The 19,688-nt window shown below is 40.9% G+C and overlaps 1 protein-coding gene across 1 annotated transcript in view; it reads left to right on the forward strand.

The window, feature by feature from the left end:
- The window catches only part of PLEKHM3 (pleckstrin homology domain containing M3), a 525,809-nt gene that overhangs the window by 231,850 nt on the left and 274,271 nt on the right, over nt 1-19,688 (forward strand). The window contains exon 5 of the mRNA XM_069225959.1: nt 16,501-16,694. Coding sequence (XP_069082060.1) covers nt 16,501-16,694 — 194 coding nt within the window. The remainder of the gene's footprint in view (nt 1-16,500; nt 16,695-19,688) is intronic.

Consider the following 19,688-nt stretch of genomic DNA (forward strand, 5'->3'; position numbering starts at 1 on the left):
CAGTATTCCTGCCCCTGCAAAATTTTACAAATGGCATAAGTACATAAATGCAACTGAAGATCAGCTCGATGAGTGGGTCCAGAATGAAGTGTTTAAAACATCACTTTCACGTCCTGGTGGGTGGTTATTGTGGCCAGTAGATACCAATGAGTGCCATACATGTTTTGTAAACTCCACAGGGGTTTTAGAACAAATAGGCCAGATCCTTGCTATGTGTGAGCAGGACACTTGGGTATACTGACAACATATAGTATTGGGAAATTATGCCAGCAATGGTTAAAAAGTTCCTCACTTGATGCTGTTAAAGAACACCTCAGTCTCCTGTCTAACAATACAGATTTGCAGGATTTCCTGTGAGGCCCCAGAAGACAACGCAGAAAGTGCTTCTTATAGGCAGTATATAATGAAATTTGGAAACTTTCCCAACAAGAAGCTGCTGCCCAGTTAAGGCAAATAGATCAGGAAAATTTACAGAAAGCATTATCATTGTAGATAAGGGGATTAACACCTTGTCTGACCAGATATACACTTTAAACAACATTGTCTCTTCTGCAATAGACATAGTACAGAGTGACATGTCATCTTTACACCATGGACAGAGTCAACTAAGGTCCATTATGCAGTTAGGTTGGACAATACAAACATTGAAAGCAGGTCGCGTTCCCTGACAACAAGTTAGCACAAGGGACCTATTTTCAACATTTAATTTAACCCAGCAACAACAAATAATGGCTAAGAAGGGAACGACTTATGTCATGCTAAACATTGAGAAATTAGAAAAGTTGCCTTTTACTGTGACTGAAATACCATCTGCTGAATGGTTTATGCACGGGGTTATTAATCTGCCTATTTCAACACTTCAATTCACATCCTGCTTGAGACACCAGGGAGAGAGTTATATACATGAGGTGTGGGAGCTTCCCTTTTGGTACAAATGTTTCATTGGCATAAAAGAGGTCTTTCTTAGCGGCAGTGAATGCAAGACTTCTGTGAGCCATTCAATGGTTTGTAAGCAGCTGTCCTTGCACGGGCATGTAATGTCTTGGCAACAAACTTGGCTTGTTATCTGAAGGGAGTTCCAGTCCCCTTGATTAGACCTGCGTCCAAGTGTTGCTGTGGAATGTGAGCTGGAATAGCTTATGTCGTTTCGGTCTCCCAAATTGTCAACTGTTGTGGGAATGTCCTATTCCCCCTACACAACAAAGGGAAGTAGCAGATATTTGGCCTCACACTGCTACTTCAGATGTGAATTTTGACAAGTTGAGCAGACTGCAGGCTTTGTTGTTTTAAAAACATGTGGCATTTACATCTGCGTGCAAGACCTACGCACTTCAAGTTGCGAGGTCATCTGCAGAGATGCATTCCGTTTTAAGTACAAACTTTCCAAGACACTTTGGTGAACTCGTGAGACGAATATTTAACGCAGCCAGTACCACTGGAATCGCGCATTTCTTTAAGGCTGTTGGTTCTGGTTTCGTTCACACCTTTTCCTCTATATTTGGCTTAATACCTTCAGCCATACACTCAATATTTTTGAGTGTTTTCAGGGTTTTCCAATTACTTTTGCTATAATAGGGGCATTCTGCTGTTGTTGTTTTTTCTGCACAATGACTGTCCCTTCACAACAAGGAGGACTGAAAGCGCTTCCACCAACACAACAGTGTACTGAACTCATGATGCAGTATTTCGGAGCACCACTCCTGGAAGAACTGTAGTGCGACTCCTCTTTGTCATTTAGACCAGTTTGGGATTATGAGCAGCCCATATTTCGATGCCTTTGGTGCCATTTTGAAGGTCCACTGAAAGTCTGTCTTTCTACGCAGTGCTTACTTTCATTGGACGCTGATCTGTTGATGTTCTCGCTGAGGGCTCATTACCAGACTTGTGCATTGAGGGTGCGTTTGCTACGGGGAGCTGTCTATGAGTTGCCCGTCATGATTTATAAAGCAGCTCTTTACTCAACATTAGGTACAACACGGAATAGTGCTGCCTCAGTTGGAGCTTCTAGCATGTTTTATCATCCTAGTTATTGCAATACATGCCATTTTATCCAAGATGCAGTTAATTCAATAAACTTTATTGAACTACACTCTGCTTCTGTTTGTCTTTGCCTGTGTGAGATTAATATAACTGAGAGAAAGGGATGAGATCTGATCAACCACCATTCCCCTGAGGAGTCCTCTGTCATGCGCCCGGTTGCACAATCATCCCCACTCTTGGGTGGAGATGAGGCACTGTTAGTTTGCCCAGATTGGGCCGACAGGTGTCACATGGTGTGGGATTGTACTCAGTACCCCATAATTCAGGTGATTCTGCCGCCCAAATCCAGTAGTCTCATTAAGATATTGAGAACCTAGGCGACACTCTTTATTGATTCCTCCTCTCACAACTCTTACCTCGTCTGTTGCCTCCCCCATTTAGTCTTTTTTCAATTTTTATTTTTTTATTTCCTCAACTGCCTCAACCTCCTCCATTGTTCCATCACTCACTCCTCGTTGCTCGCCTGTTGACCATCCCCTCCCACTGCTTCTCCATTTCTCCGCACATCTCCCATTGCGCTCCATAAAGAGAGTTTTTTAAACAATTTTCATTTTTCAATTTGCTGGTAGGCCACTCTGTTTTTGCTTTGTTTTTAAAGTGCTTCGCACATGTTTAAAAAGTATTTTTTAATTTGCTGTTCCAAGTGGTGATAATGCCATATGCCAACAAGCATACACATGTCTATCTCATTACCTCAGGCTGCCAAAGCATCTTGACAGGTAATCACACGTACATATCATTGCAATAGTTTTTTTTTTCATTTTTGTATCTTTGATAATAATGCACAGCATTGGCAAAAACACTGGAAAACCAATAGATTGAAAAAGCGAGACGTATTGGCATTTTCTACCTGGCTTTTCCAATGTTTTTGCAGTTATTTTCGGACTCTATGTGCTAAACTTTGATTGCATGGTTTTCCGTAAGACTTGACTTATTTTCAGTCCCTATGTTGCTTCTCTCACCTACTGTGATGTTTTGCAAAATTCTGCATTATTAGGACTAGTGAAAGCAGAAATTGCTGAAAGCTGCACCCATTTAAGTAGGAGTCTCACCACTGCGAAGACATTTCGGATACACATGCACCAATAGTGGAGAAAGGGCTTTGAGATTTTTTAATTACTGGTGAGACTTCTTTACCTGCACTGTGCATAGAAAGAAGGTGTCATTATTTCTGGCACTGGTGAAAACAGGCTACCAAAGAAAGTAGAAACATCAGTAGAAGTAATGCTTCTGAGTATAATTCTCTAATAATCAAAGTCTACAAAAGACTTATTAATATTATCATGGCTTAATAAATTAACTGTGTCCCTGCCTTTGATAGAATTACTTATCACAACACCTCAGCCTTTGTGAGCCAACTCTAGGATTATAGCTTACTGTCTCTTTTTTCCCCAAAAATGTAACCGAGGATGAACCACTGCAAGGAGCAGTTTTCTGCATCATATAGTGCCCCGCTGAGATTGGTTGGTTGATGTGAAATGCTGCTTAGTAATTGGTTGGTCTTTGTGAAGAGCTGTGTAGTTATTGGTGTACAGAGCTGGGCTGAGATTGGGAGACATGCTTGCTGAGAAATTTACATACACAGAATAGAATCAAAACACTGAAGAACTGAATTATGTGCTTTACCATTTATTGATTTAATTCAAGAAATGAACATTTTCAAATGTTTTTAGAGATCTGATGAGAGGTGATGTGATAATTGCAGAACAGGAAGGTGAAAGTGCTCCTCCTGAGGTTACACCTGCTTATCATATGATGGTTGAGGAAGGATTATATACATGTGTGTGGTTTTGAAATGGTGCAATATCACTGAAAGGAGCAAAGGCGCATTCATTGAACTTTCTTAGATGGGGTTCATTCAGTTTGAGAATTATTGACAGACTAAGAGACAAGCTTTGTGACATGAAGCCACCACCTAGACCTGCACAATGTGAAGCAGTAAGTGCTTGGGAGATAGCCCGCACTAAAGAAAGAGAGAAACATCAGAGACAAACAAAAAGAGCTGAGAAAAAGTATGCAGATGCAATATGAGATAAGCAACAACAGAGATGGGGTATGAATATAGTGGGGGTAACTAGATTATCTCCTGCTATTACTAATGAGAAATCTGAAAAAAATGAGAAATCGAAAAGGTCAAAAGTTAAATGAGACAAAAATGCAAAAGAAGATAAAAAATAAATTTAACACTGATAGTGGTTCAGCAGCTGAGATATTGGACACATTATTGGCTTCTGTGACAAATGCTGAGGTATTCCAACTACTAATGTGACATTGGCTGTAGCCCCTGTTGAGCTGAATGCAATTCAAATTGAGAGACAATTACAAATTGCCTGTTATGTCACATTCTGTTTTACCGCATGTTATACCTAATTATGTACCTTCCCATTTTGAGACTGCCCCAGCAGTGATGCCCCCAGGTGTTACTGCTTCTATTGTGACTGTACCAGCACCTGTTGCAAGAGTAATAACAGCACAGTCAGTTGAAATTTCTACAGCAAATGCTTTGAATAATATTGTCCCAAATGAATAGCTCAAGGAAATACTGGAGGAACTCCTGCATCTGGGTTTATCCGGACTTCACAGAATTCACAGATTGTTGCATGGAATCCATCACACACCCTTTAATCAATAAGGGAAGGGAGAAGGATTGTCTTTATGACACAAATGAGACAAGGTGAGACAGATTTATTTGAAGATGAGATTTCTCCCTATGATTTGAGTAAGCTGATAGGAAGAGTGCAAAGAAAGAGAATGCAGGAGGCCTAGACCCTAGTCAGAGTGTAGAGAAAGAAAGGGCATTAAGTGTCCGAGATTAAAAATAGAACTTGAGGAAATAATTTAAGGATGTTTAAATCTTGAACATTTGAATCAATATAAAGAGAAAGAGTAGATCTATTTGTGCAAAGAAATTACTAAACGAGCAGCAGTTGCACATGATAAATTGATTGTATTGGCTGGAAAATATTAAGCTAATATTTCAAAATAAGTATCCCATTGCAGAAATGTTTCAGGGTGCAATTGGATGATGAAGCAATTGTGACAATGTGATCTACAGGAATGTGCTTACACTGCACATTACTGAATTAGGAAAATGCATTTGCATATGGAGTGATTTTGAGAAATTAGAGAGAAAATGGGCAAAGAAACAATCAGAAAAAGAAACAATCAGATGCAGTTGAAGTAAAAGAAAAGCACCCTTCCTGCCCCCGGATGAAGGAGAAGCTTTGGCTTATCCATTGAGAGAGGTTGCAGGTGGAGAGTATGTTCATGTGCCATGGAGTGGGGATTCTTTCTGCATTTATTAACAATGTCCCAGAAATTTAGGGACAACCCTATGCAGTGGTGCACACACGTTGAAAGATTTGTCAGCGTTTCAAGAGTGCTGTGGATTGATTTGAATTTTTTTTGAATTGTTGTTCCAAATGATTTGTGGGCTGGATGCAATATTGCTGTACATTGGCCAGGGTCAGAGCCACCTAGACATGCTTGCGCTAATGCACCATCACCTATTGTGATGGATACGTAGAACAAAGTGATTACTTTCCTGAAAGGCAGAGTTCCTCCTTAAGGATTTGCACTATGCAAAGTTGAATAGAATTCAGCAAGAGGTAAAAGAGTCAGTGCATGAACATTATGAGCGATTGTTAAAGGCATTCCAGCCAAACACTGGTCAGTCGCTTCTTGAGCCGAATATTATGGGAATCTTCATCTCACAGTTTGGTATTGGGATGAGACCTGAGATTAGTCAACATTTACAGCAGAATGTTTTTTACTGGCAGACAAAGTCCTTGGATGAGATTCTGAAATACACAAAGTATTGCAGTGATGAACAGGAAATGAAGCAGAAGAAGCTTAATGAGAAATTTATGTGAGCCCAGACGAAAATGGCACAGAAAATTCTACAGCATCAGTCATTTACAGGGTGCAATGCAAGATGTCGGTTTTCTGAATGACATGTAAGGAGCTGGGTTTTAACCTGGATTGCAAGATGTTCAAGAAGATATGTTTGCTTCACAAGATAGAGGTCAAGGAGTTCTGATTGATGTAAATTCAAGTATAGATGTTGCAACGTTGAAGAAAGTGACTCCTTGTCACTTCTGTAGCAAGATCAGGATGTATCTGTTCAGCAAATGCAAGTGCAAATGCAGACACAGATTCCAATGATGCAGACTCCACAAGTCCCCAGTGGCCCCACAAAATATGGGCAAACCCAAATTTAACATAAATCCAATACCCAGAGATAATAAAAATTAATTTCAGAACTAGAACGCATTTCAAAAGTTCCTTATGTTGGACAGTGCAAGCTTTGGCTCTGACAATTCGCAAGGACGGTCCCTGAGGGGGGAAGGAAGATTGCATACTTGGCGCAATCTTAGGGGTAGACCAGAGTGGAACATTTGTGGAAGGTGAGGTAAATGGCCACCAATTGTCTTTTCTTATTGACACCAAAGCTACCAGTTAAACTGTTGGAACAGGAGAAGTCTCAGACCTACCCCTCTTGGGAAAGAAGATCCAAGTTGAAGACAATACAAAAAAATATCCAATTTCAGAAGAGGTTCCTGTAAAAATAGGTTAATTTGAAGAGAAGTACAAGTTTGTTGTGTGTGCTCCAATGGTCCAACACTTCTGTTCTATTTAGCAATTGCCCATTTTCAAAAGACTGCGCCTCACCAGATGAGGTGTAGACCACTTTTCCTCAGGTAAGCTGCGTGAACAGACAGAGATAGGTGAACCCACTAAGGTTCAATTGTAAGGATCCAACTTTCAGAAGCAGTTTTTCAATCAATAAACAGAATCATTTTGGTGATCCAACAATATTTTATTCCAAATCTTCAAAACAACAGCCAGACGACATATGTTTCACCCCCTAGAAAGTTTTGAACCTGGGGCTTTCTCAAGGCTCTAGATGCAGTAAGAAATGTATGTCTATTTTAGGTTAGTACAGGTTGCACAGGTTACCAGTCAAAAGAGTATTGAGAAGGCATTCTGTCTCACCTTCTGTCCCTGGTTAAATCCCGATCGGATATACAAAACGAATGCACTGGCATTCTAATACTGCACCATGTTACATTTAGGAAGGGATGCAATGGTGAGGGTGTTTAAACAAAATTGGTTTAACCCCAGATCCAGGATTCTTCTGGAAGAGATGTGTCACTGTTGTGTAACATACAAATAGATACATGTAGGGAAGAGAACACCAGTTATGCTGAGTTATGCAGGGAGATCAGGTAGTCCCTTCATCACGATGCAGATGGAGTTTATCGAGATGCCTGTGTGTAACTGGTTGAGATATGTCCTAGTTATAGTATGCATTTTCTCTCAATGGGCGGAAGCCTACCCAAAATGGAGGAATGACAGCCTCACTGTAACAAAAACTGCTGTTATGAGAGTTAATATCCAAGTATGGAATGCTGGTTCTTAGGATGGTGTGTGAAGTATTACAAGTAGAAGCGAAACTAGACTGTAACTATTGCCCAGAGGCTTCTAGGATTGTCGAGCTGCTTAATGGAACCATAAATTCATGGTTGGCAAAAGTCTGTGAAACCACTTCACTGGAACTGCCTGATGTTTTGCCCTTGGTGTTGATGAGCCTTCGAAGTACACCTGACAGGAAGACGGGATTGTCGCTGCATGTAATTTTGATGGAGCGTGCAATGAGATTGTCTGCTGTACATGCAAATGCACCAGTGAACATTACAGATGACATGATACTCAATTACTGCAAATTGGCTGATGTGGTGCATTCTGTTTCTCAACAGGTTGAAGCTGTCACTACAAATTCTCATCAAGATTAGTGCCACAACATTATCCCCGGTGACTGGGTGCTAATATAATAGCATGTAAGAAAGTCCTGTCTGGAGTCAAGGTAGAAAGGCCCTTACTAGATGATTTTAATCACAAATACCGCTATTGAATGTACCAAATTACCAAACTGGGTACATATCCACATATCCAGAGAACTGGCAATCCGTATGAAGAAAGTGTTCTTTGAGCCAGAATCGAGAGTACTGACGAATGTACCATCGCAAGTTGTACAAGAGCAAAGAGCAATGCCCCAAGAGGCACAACAGCAAGAAGGAGAAAGGGGTGAAGAACTACAAACAGGTTAAGCAGTCCAGTTTCCTGATATCTCACAGAGTGGCATTGAAATCTTTAATGAAGAGGAGATTGAATCCAGAGCTCCTACTGAAGTGACAGATGAATCAGCACCAGGGCAACAAGAGGATCCAGGAGAAAAGAGAAGTACTGGACCAAGAAGAGTCACAGTGCTAACTGGCCAAGAACCTATGATTGAAAGAAATTGAAACCAAGTGCATCCGTTGAACGCATACTGTTAACAATTGCTTAGGACAGCGTCAAGTGGTATAAGTGGTACAGAAGGAGAAGATCTACAAACACTCAGGATATCAAAAATAGCAAGAGTACCTTGTCGGAGGTTTTCTGTACCTGAAAAGACTTGCTACATGAGCCAAGTGTTGAATGTTCCAATTACATGCTTGCTTGATTTGTGTCAAGAGCTGCCCAAACTATCCTTGATGCCATGCTGAACCTGTAATTGGAAAAAGCTGCTGATTCTTTTTTTTTTTAAGAAACAGAATGTTGTCTGAAGAACATTATTGAATGAAAAAGAAATAGACTCAAATAAGAACACAAAAAAAGAACTGAGAAGATTTTCCTAGGCCCGGGGCTGCAGTGGGACAGTAGGGATAACATTTTAGAAGAACACAGAGTAGGGTTAAGTATTACTATACAAAGAGTGCTGTAAATAAAGCTGAAAGTTGAAAACAAACATATTGATATTTTGCTATTACACTTTCCGTTTGAAAAATCTGACTTTAGACAAACGAGTTTCCCAACCAAAGCTAGATGCAAGATTATTATGGTAGTTAAATTTTTTGTAATAGTATTAGTTGCCATAGCATTACTATTAGTGATACACTTCACACCAGAGGAGGAGAAATCTGTATTTTCATTTACTAAAATGACATCTGCACATGGCATAGTTAAGGAAAAATTTAAAGCCTCTTTTTTAGATTACATGAAAGAAGATTACACAACAACTGTTTATTCTAGATTTGTTCAAGAATACTCACAATCCATAGTCGCAAAGGATTGTTATGTGTGTGCACACTTGCACTCATCTGCTACGGAGGATGTAACATACCATCACCTACCTTTGTCGTATGCTGTTACATGCAGTATTTTGCTTTGCATAGTTTATATACAACAACACTTTGAATATTATTATTCTAACTCTAACATGATTATTTCAAAAGTACCTTTACTGAAGAGTATGAATTAACACCCAGAAGCAAAATAATTAGAAGCAGCTTGGCATTATTTTAGACCTTTTCTTCCTATAGACACTGTTAAGGCATATGAAAACAATTTGAGATGTTTAATGAGACAGTTAGAAAATACATTTATCATAATGTTAGATGAAAAGAGATCACATATTTCACATATATAAAATAGAGATGAAGATGTTCTGAAAACCGTTTAGAAAAAGCACAAAGACAAATTGTAGCAAGGTGGCAGTATTATGTGGTCTGACTGGGGAGTCTTACCATGTAATACTGACACATTACCCAGTAGTGGACCTCGGGTTCACACTAGTAAATCTTTGCTCATTCATGGTATTGTGGCAAGAAGTAGTCCGGCTACGTTGAGGAACATGTGTAAAGCATTTCACATTGCCAACATGGTCAATAAGTAAATGACACGACTCGAAAGAAATCCGACACTAGTTTAGAAAAATAAAGCAGATTTTTGTATAAATTTAGACACCAAAACTAACTTTTTAAGTTACTGACATCCGGGGTCATGAATTTTAGAAGCTTTGAAAAATAGGGTATTTTCACTGTTTACATGGCTCTCACTGAAGTCAATGGAGAAAATCAAAGTGTGCACTTGCAAGGTGAGTTCCGGGGAATCAACCTGGACTTAATGTTCTGCAGGGCCCTAGACCAAGAATCAACAGTCATTTTCTGATTACCTTGGCCCAAAGAGTCTAGATGCAGAGGTGCCTTGGATGTTCTTGGTGCTGACGGGGTCCGTGGCTGCTGGCACGTTTGCACCACTTCTTGACAAACGGTTACTTGGGAGTGGACATATGCTCTACACTTAGGATGTTGTTGTCTTCGGTGGGGGGTCAGGACCAGGAATCAACAGTTGGAACTTTGCCACCACACCTGGTGCCTCCAGGTGCAGAGGTGGCTTCTAGTTGTCAAACGTGAGAGCTGGTCGCACCAAAGCTGCTTTGCTGCTCCTTTCGAGGTCACTCTCTTCAGGATGCAGAACCACAGGAAAAGGGTAATTGTCGATCTCTATGCTGGGGTCTGCTCTGAAGTCAGTGTTGTCAGAGTGGCTGTTTGTTTCTGGACTGGAAACAGACTAGCCTTGGTAGCTGCAAAGGTGGTACTTCTCTGGTTCTTCGATGGTTGGAGGTCATCCAACAGAGTGTAGAGGCTTGAAACGTGGCAGAGAACTTACTCCTACTCTCTATACGCTGGAAACCAAGTTTCTTAAGGCTCACTCACACAGAGCATGCAGGTCGCACTTCTTCGACCGCCGCATGGCATTTACTCCTGCAGTTTGCAGGGGATGGTACCACCAGTCAGGGGAGTCTTTCTTATCTTCTCAATGTTGACTGGGGTCCCTCTTGTTGGGACCAATGAGCTTTCACCACAGACACACGTCCATCACTCAGTTCCAGTGGTGGTCCCCTTAGACCACTTCTGTGCACTATATTCATGCTGTGGCTGGAGTCCAGATCCTTTCATTGGTGACAACATCATCTTTGTGCCTCGTCTTCCTTGCAAGTAAGAACTAACATTCTGGTGCCAGGAAAGCCTCCTAAATCCTGGTTCAGGGGGCCTTAAGCATGTGGGGGACAGTGGCCAGTGGGCTACTGGTCCCTATGGCTAACCCACACCTGTATTGAACACTTCCTGTGGAAGTGGGTCATGTTTCTACCCAGAATCCACTAACCCTAAGGGTTGCCAATATGGCAGAACCCTCTATCGGCTGTACAGACATCCTAGCACATCCTGAAGGTGTGGCTAGCCTTTGGAGGTGTTCGCCTCCAGCATACCTAATTTCCCAATTGTCGGGCTGGACAGGGCAGGAAGGGCTTTGTCCTCAAGTGTGGGACAAGTAATTACATATCAAGAGTGAGAGAAGCCTTTGAGGCTCACCGCCTTGATTTGCTTTCACACTAACCAGCCTAGGAGGGAGGAGATGGGACCTCCTGCCTGCCCAGGCCCTTTGTCTTCACCCTGTGGAAGTGCTATCACAACCAGCAGGAAGGCAGACTCTGTGGTGGCAGAGGCTCCAGAGAGCCCTCCAAAATAGCAGAGAGCTTGGTGACTTGGTGGCCAACCTCTAAGGGTGCCATCAGGGCACATGTTAGTTAATCCTGAGCATTGGCCTTGTGATCAGGGTCAAAAAGAAAGGTGTATGATACCAACCACAGGGGGAATCAGCCGGACCATCACGCAGGCGGACATCTGGGAACTGCCCAGATGCCAAGCCATGTTATCTAATTGACCACTGGTTACTCATGGTAGCATTATGTTTTAAATGTTATCATGGGGTCATATATGCTCATGCATATATATCCTCACTCATACAACAGTACACCCTGCCTTCTGGGCTATAGGAGGCCTGCCTTAGGGGTGACTGACCTGTACTATAGACAGCAAAGGGACACTGCCTGCACCTGGCATGGGCAACAGGCTGCTCATGCAGACTTACATGGCACCTCTGCTGTCTCACTTTTACTTGGTTCACCCAGGTGGCACAATCAGTGCTACAGCCCTTGTGACCCCTTTACCACTCTGGGTACCACTGGTACCAATTACTATGGATTTACATGGGTATAGAGGCCCTTGCCAATTGGCGTATGCAATAAATACATTTTAAGGGAAAGAGTATAAGTACTGAGGTCTGGTTAGTAGGTCAAAAACAAAAGCATCAAGGAGCCAAGGAGCAAAAGGTGTGTGTGTGGGGGGGAGGTGACCATCCAAAAAAGGGCACTTTAAAACATGAATATAGAAGAAAAATGACTTATTCAAAATTAAAATTAGATGAGAGACAAAAAGGAAAATGTATGTTTTCAGAAAAGGAAACTAACTCAGAAAGAGGCACACAGGGTATAGTAGTTGTTGACACACGTTTGAATTATCAGGAAGTTCATGGCAAATTTAACAAGGTGACACACCAGTCATTCCAGGAGTTGTTTTCATTTGTGGACAAGATGGTTACTTCAGATTACCTGCTGATTGGGAGGATATTCGCTATTTTGCTTTGTTTTTCTCAGAAATGTATCGCATGTTGTATAGATACATTGACGATGATACCAGCACACAGACACACATATAGTATTAGTTAAGTGAAGGAACACAATTAGTGGGAGATATTTCTGAGCAATCATCTCACCTGTAGGATTAATTTTAAAAGATAAAAACATTAGCAATCTTTTAACAGTAGTGAACAAATTGTTAACTAGTACTTCTGGAGCTTTATTAGTTGTTAACCCAGAATTAGTGGCAATTCAATCAATCAGTCAATCAAGTAATTTCTTAAGTGCACTACTCACCCGGTAGGGTCTCAAGGCTCTGGAGGCGGGGTGTAGTGGCCGGTTACTGCTCGAAAAGCCATATTTTTAGGTGCTTTCTGAAAGTTAGTGGGTCTTGGGTCTTGCGTGGGTTGGTGGTGAGGTAGGAGAAGGATCTGCCGGCGGAGGTGGTGCGTTGGATGCGGGGGACTGTGGCGAGGGCGGCGGAGCGGAGTTGGCGAGTAGGTATGTGGAAGTTTACTCATTCATTGAGGTAGGCCGGTCCGGTGTCGTGGAGGGCCTTGTGAGCGTGGACGAGGACTCACAATTAGATCCATGGTTTTGCAAAATCGATTAGCATTAGACATTTTACGCAGAAAAGGATGGAGTCTGCAAGATACGGTCAGCTTAAGATTGCTGCACTTATATTCTAGATGACAGTAAGAAACTTTACTGAGCGGAAACCTAAATTTTTATCATTAGAAACTACTAGTATTTTACAATGTTTTGGCAAAGGGATTTCAGTAATTGGTTTTCAACAAAAGGAGGAGTAATCCTCAAAGCAATACTAGTACCCATACTACTTTTTAGTGTTTGTTTCTTAACCTCATTAGGAGATAACAACGCTTTCACAACTATTCTGGAGAAAAGAAAGAAGAGAGAGAGAAACAGCAAATAACAGGAGAATACACATTAAATCATCACATCAATAGAGAGTATAAAAAGCTGAAAGAAACTGAGAGTCGTCTGTGCAAATCAGACTTTTTTATTCTGCCAGAATTCCAAACCTTTTGTTTTGAATGGTAAGGTTGGACATGCTTCTGACTATCAAATGATTTTTTGAGGAGTGTTCCTCACCAAACAGCTGATTACCAGAGAAAGGCATCCACAGCAAACAGTTCTTTAGAACCACCTCTACCTTCCAGTTTTGCAAGTGTGAATGACCTCTGGCCACCACAGAATTATCCAAAGTGATATCTGAAAAGAGCTTTGCTTGGACATCCATCTGGTCCAATAACTGTGAACAATCTTCACGGTCTTAGATTGCTGAGGAGAGAGATTGGAAATCCTTAACTAATGACTGGAAAGTATAAACCACACACATCACAGAATGTAAAGAAAGGCTAAGACCAGCATGAGCCCTTTTAAGAGCCACCTCTGCTTTCCTTTTCCACAGGATCAGTCAAAGTGACATTTTCAGTAGCTTAAGAGGAAAGAAGGAGAAAAAGAAGAAAGAAGAGGGTTAAGGATGAGACCTTGCAGCAATTTAGTCTCTCTGTGTGGATAAAGTCTCCCCACGCACATTGGTATCGAATCCCTTTCTGGAGCTCTCCATTCATGTTTCAAAACATTATTGATGCCAGGAATTATTGGCACCTTAGGGACTGAAAGTGTCCACTTGTGCAGGGTTGATCCACATCCTGAGGAAGCTGGAGATTAGATCGCAGGTAGGAACTGACAGGTTCCAAGTCTTCTTTCAGACTACATTTCCCTTGGAAGCAGAGTCTGAAGGAAAAAACACTCCTTCCTCGTCATAATCAGGGGAACCCCAAGCTGAAACAGATGGGGAGTGGAGACTTACCAAAGAGAGTCCTCCAAGGAATAATGACAAATAGGTGAGGGGATGTTGCCATGCTGTCTGTTATAAACATCTAATAATTTCCTCCCCATATCCTGAAGATGAGCCTGAGACTTAGAGGGTGAATGATGACCATGATTATCTCCACAAACCACATGAAAGTGATTATGAGAAGGGAAAAGCTGTGTCTTATGAGAATGCTTGCCCCATGGTCAATGTAGCAAAAGCCTCAAAGTAGACGTAGCAAAACTCAAATAGGCAGTTATATATATGTACCAGGGTCCCTTTAGAGGGAAGACAACTAAATGCCTGAACAAAATATAGAAAAATCAGGCTACTAAAAAGACACCACATAATGAAATAAAAGGATAGAGGGTAGAAGCTTCTGTAACCTTAACAGCAACAGGCCAAGAATGCAGAAGCACTGCTGAAGGGCTGCACCTGTAGGGAAGACTTAACATAAGGTAGGCTTTTTAACAATCTTAACCTCTTTAAAACAACCCCTAGGGCCCTGCTGTGCAAACACAATCTGTAACCATAATATTACATTATATTATTCATAATCTTTAATTTATATTCTCCAGGACAATACCCCTCACTGCAATTGTGCGGTGTCAGGGAGACTGCTCAAATATCCCCTAACGCACACACAGTCCCCGTAATCATCAGGGAAAGCCATTGAAGGCGGGGTCAGGAAAGCAGGCTGCATGCTCAACAAGCAGTAAGAAGAGTTCCTGAACCTCGAGAACTCTTTAGGGCCAAATCAGCCACTGAAAAAGGGGCCACGTAGATCAAGGCAGAACGCTGTGGTGCTCAGCAACTGCAGAAGATGGGCCTCTGACCTCTTTTCAATGTTGCCTTCACCTCTGCAGATGTGGCCTCTGCAAAACATCACCCATGGAGAACATGGCCCAGGAAAATTGGAGCTCCCCGTGGATGCAACACAATAAAACGGCCATAAGAAGCCACCAGCTACGGTGCCCTTTGCAACTGTAGAAACTGGGCAGTAGTGCCCCTGCAACCTCAAGTTACACAGAATTAAAATAAAAAGGATGACACACCTTATTTATTTCCTTAATGGGATGGGCCACTGCAACTCCTCAATCAGCCCTACAAGGAGAGAGTAGACAAAAATAAAAAAAAGGAAATTAAAGGAAGAGGAAGGACTTCTACATCTTGAGAATCTTTTTCATAAAAAGAGAAGACAGCTTTACAAGGGGGATATAGAGGAGTGAATGGGCACAGTTGCTCTATTAGTAAGGAATGGAACGAGGTTAGAAAGATGAGAAGGTTATGTATTTTTTAATGGCTATTGTGCATCTAGGAACAGAAAAATGTTTTGTCAAATTTGATGAGGTGCATAAACTGCCCAACTTCAGACAAGCCCAAACTACAGGTCAGTTTCCTCAGCTCTTATTGTGTGTGTTATCCAGGAGATGATTATTTACCAATCTAACGATTCAAGGCTCCAGGGTACTCTTGGAATCCCCTCCCTCAAAATGATATTACTTACTTTACAATAATTATTTTTTGCAATGAATTCAGTATGTTACTTTCATCTTTAAGAGCACATATGTTCCTGCTGGATCTAAACAAACATGAAGCAGTTTACCATGTTAAATAGAAGCCCCTTGTTCCTTTGTGTTATAAAGAGGGGTGTAAAGCAGGCCCCTGCCGCCCCCACACGTTAGGGGTCTCCAGCCCATCAGGGATCCCCAAATCCCATTTACATTCCACACCAAGGCCAATGAATATCTGTGAGAAATGGGACACTCAGGGGCCCCTCTTCACATTCTGCAGGGGGGCACACATTTTAAGTTATGCCACAGGGTATGGATACCTGATTACTGTCTATCACTGCAGCCATTTTGTAGATATATACATAGGCAGCAAGCATGCCTCCTATAATATTATAATGACAGTGTTTTCCTTGTTCAACACGCTGAATATAGAAAACCTAGAATGCTTAATAGGGGTATTGAGACCTTTAACTTTCCAGGACACTACCTCAATAGTAGGTGTTGACACCAGAAGGTTGGTTTAATAAATATGTTTTTTAGTGTTTTAAACTTCAACTGCTTAATTTCAATGAAAAACATTACCATTGAATGAGTAGAAATTGCTGATTAATTTACAGCACCTTCTGTGTAAGCCCAGATCATAGACCTGCACAGCTTACACATGCAGAAGGTTGTGTCAAGCACAGACCACTCATATTTGCCTGAGAAAATCATATACAAACCCTCCATTATTTTCCGTAGCGTAGGAAGGGGGCTGGGAAAATGGAAGTATTTCTAACATCCTAAAATCCTCTATCTTTTAGGTGTCCAAGCAAGCAAAGGAGTTTTTGGAGTACGTGCACGAGGAGCCGTTGATTGATATACAACAAGAAAATCCGATGCTTTACAGGCACGTTGAGCCACTTGCAGCTGTTTTACGCCTGAGGCAGCAGCTGAAGTCTCTGCGGGCGTACCTGTTCAGCTGCAGAGCTGTGGTGGCAGAAGACCTCAGAAGGAGGTAGGTTGACCATACATCCAGCAGCATTAGAATTCACCTTTTTAAAATATTACCTACATGTGGTTAATGCTTTTTATACAAGATCATGAAATTGTGTAACCCCAAATTAGGTTGTCTGCCATCTGATCTTAAAACCCTTTTTTGCCTCATGAATCTATCACTATGTGTTGTCAGTGGACCCTCATGCAGTGACACAGGTGTTATGTTCTGAATGGGCCATATCCATGCTTCTCTAAATTAAATGTGTTTTTGGTCAGTGGAATTCATTTACCAGCTAAAGGTCTACCAATGTCAGTGTTTGTGTAGCTGCTGAACTATTTAGAATGTATGATTGTCCAGTTGCGTCATTAATAACTCATCTGACTTTGGAAATATATTATCCAGTTGAATGTAATTTTTTAACACACAGGGTAACTGATCTTGACGATAATACCAAATGTAATGCATAATTGAAACACAACAGTCAGTAATCCATGCAGTTAATTAATCTCAGTAGAACTATGTGTTGCTGTCAGTAATTTCTATGCAAAGAGTTTCTCATCTTTGGCTACGATTTAAAAAGTTTCCCTTTGGTCTTACTCAGTTTATGATGGTGATCATGACTCTAATATTGCACTCCACTCTCGAAGAAGAGTGTGTTAGCTTTGTGAATTTACAAGGTTCATATTTGCTGATTTACTTTTTTTCTGGTCCATGCAAGTGCCATCCATTTGCAATCAGGGACTGATAATATCTCTTGTCCTCTTTTATGCTTATGGACAAACGCCAACGTGCATTCACTGGGTACCACCTGCTTCCAGGTTTATGAAACTCTAAGGCAGACACTTTGAGCCTTTCACTCTTTGCTGTGAACTTGACAGTTAGCTGCTACACGTTTTGAGGGAGGGTTTTGATTTGGGCCATTATACGTTTCGCCTCAGGTATCATCTGGTTTTCATCAGGGCTGTTATGGGATCTTGGGTTGGGTTGGGTTGCAAGCAAATGCAGACTCAACTGTCCACCTGCTGCCTAGTTTTACTTTATAAAGACTAGATATTTTTTATCTCCTGTTCCTTCATGGGATCTTCTGCTCAACTTTTTCTATCCCATGGCTGTTGTCCCACACAGACTTAGACTCCCGTTCTCATTTAACTGATGAGCTCCACCTAATCTGATCACCTCCATTTTAATTTTTCCTAAGATTTAGACAGATCATTACTTAATCTCAGTTGTGATAAACACTTCTCGGATTAGGCATTGGCACAAAATCTCTTTAAAGAACCTGCTTGAAGATTTAAGCTCCCCTCCTTTAATGCATGATCATTGTTAAGTTAGTCTGGTTTTACGAATTGGGCTGTTTCCATAGTAGAACAAATTGCATTTTTGACAAAAAAGAAGCATAATAATACCTCACTTTAATTTAAGGATTCAGATTATGAATCATGAAGTTACACAAAGTACTCTGAGATATATAAAACACAATACAAAGTTGAACAAGCTGTTTATAAATAACAGATAGGAGGCACTTGCTCAGCATACTATAACGATAAATAATTAATTAACATTTCTATTATACCTTGGCCATTTACTTTCTTAGAGAAAGTTAAGACCATATATCATTCAATTCAATCCACTGAGCCATCCATGCTTAGTCAGCCTAATGAAGCTCCAATTCCAGCTGTATTCACAAAGACCTTTTGTCCACTTTCAGGTGATATTTACACTCTCATTCTGAAATGCAAATCCAGATAGCTCTAGGACCGTGTACTTATTCACTTTAGTTGAATAGAGATTCCAGAAATACGCCAGTCTACTCTCTGCATTGTCAACACCTCCCAGAACTCAGCAATTGTACCCAACAAATTGAAACTGGACTGAGTAAGAGTAATATGTAAAAAAAACAGTCTCAAGTCTGAAGCACATGCTGACCATCGCTCAAAAAGTTGCTTCCACAAATAGCTAAAATTCGTGAATGCACCTTTGCTAAGTGATTTTCTTTTTCATTACAGTCTAACATCATCGTAGATGATGTCTAAGTAGGCTTCCATGCTAGTAGAAGTACTGAATGAGTTTTGGTGTCACTTATAGATTGACAGTAAAGCCACCTCTGTTCTTATTCTTGTGGACTTGTCAGCTGCTTTCAACACAGTTGCTCATACTATCTTATTAGCTTGCCTAGGAAAATTTAGCAATTAAGGTACAACATTGGCCTTGTTCTCCTCCTTCTCAGAAAACAGATGAAAATTAATCATGTTAGATTAGATTTCTTCAATCAGTAGCTTGTGAGCTACTGGTAGCTTGTAGCTCATATGCTTCCAGTAAGTAGCTCTCTGTGTGCAACCTAGCCTACTAAACAAGAAGTCTTTGCTTGGCTAAATAAATATATTTACACCACAATTGCAAATTGTGTATTCCAGGCACAACATTTTGGTAGTCATAAGATGATGTATGAAGAAAAAAGAGTTGCATTTCCAAAATATTTTTTAAGCTGATATTTGAGTGATAAATCATGTAGCATTGGGGAGACTTACTACTAATATCATCACCTTAGTGCCACAAGCATTGCAGCTTTGGCTTTCAAGTATTACCTATGTATAAACATTTTTCACGTTACTAGTGACGGCCATGGCTGATGCAGTGAGGTGATAACTGCTAACAGTCTTTCAAAGGGTAGCTACTAATGTAATGTGCCCTTTTTTTGTGATCACTATTACATCTGCCTAGTAGCTTGGGATAATTTTCATTGAGCATAAGTAGCTCTTGTTACAGAAAAGGTTGGATTCCCCTGTGTTATATAATTTTACACCTGATTCCATAAATATGTCTACAGGTGTGCTTTGTTGTCCAATTATCTCTCCTTATCTGTTTAATGTATTCAGGCTCCCTTTGGTGTAGTTGATTAGATCCAATGGATGTAGGATCTATACCTATGTGGATGATTCTTAGCCAGTTTTCCAGTTGAGTGGTGATTCAGTTACCTTGGCAGCCCCTGTGACATTAACCAATGGATAAACT

The sequence above is a fragment of the Pleurodeles waltl genome, chromosome 3_1 (assembly GCF_031143425.1).
Source record: "Pleurodeles waltl isolate 20211129_DDA chromosome 3_1, aPleWal1.hap1.20221129, whole genome shotgun sequence".
Taxonomy (NCBI): Eukaryota; Metazoa; Chordata; class Amphibia; order Caudata; family Salamandridae; genus Pleurodeles; species Pleurodeles waltl.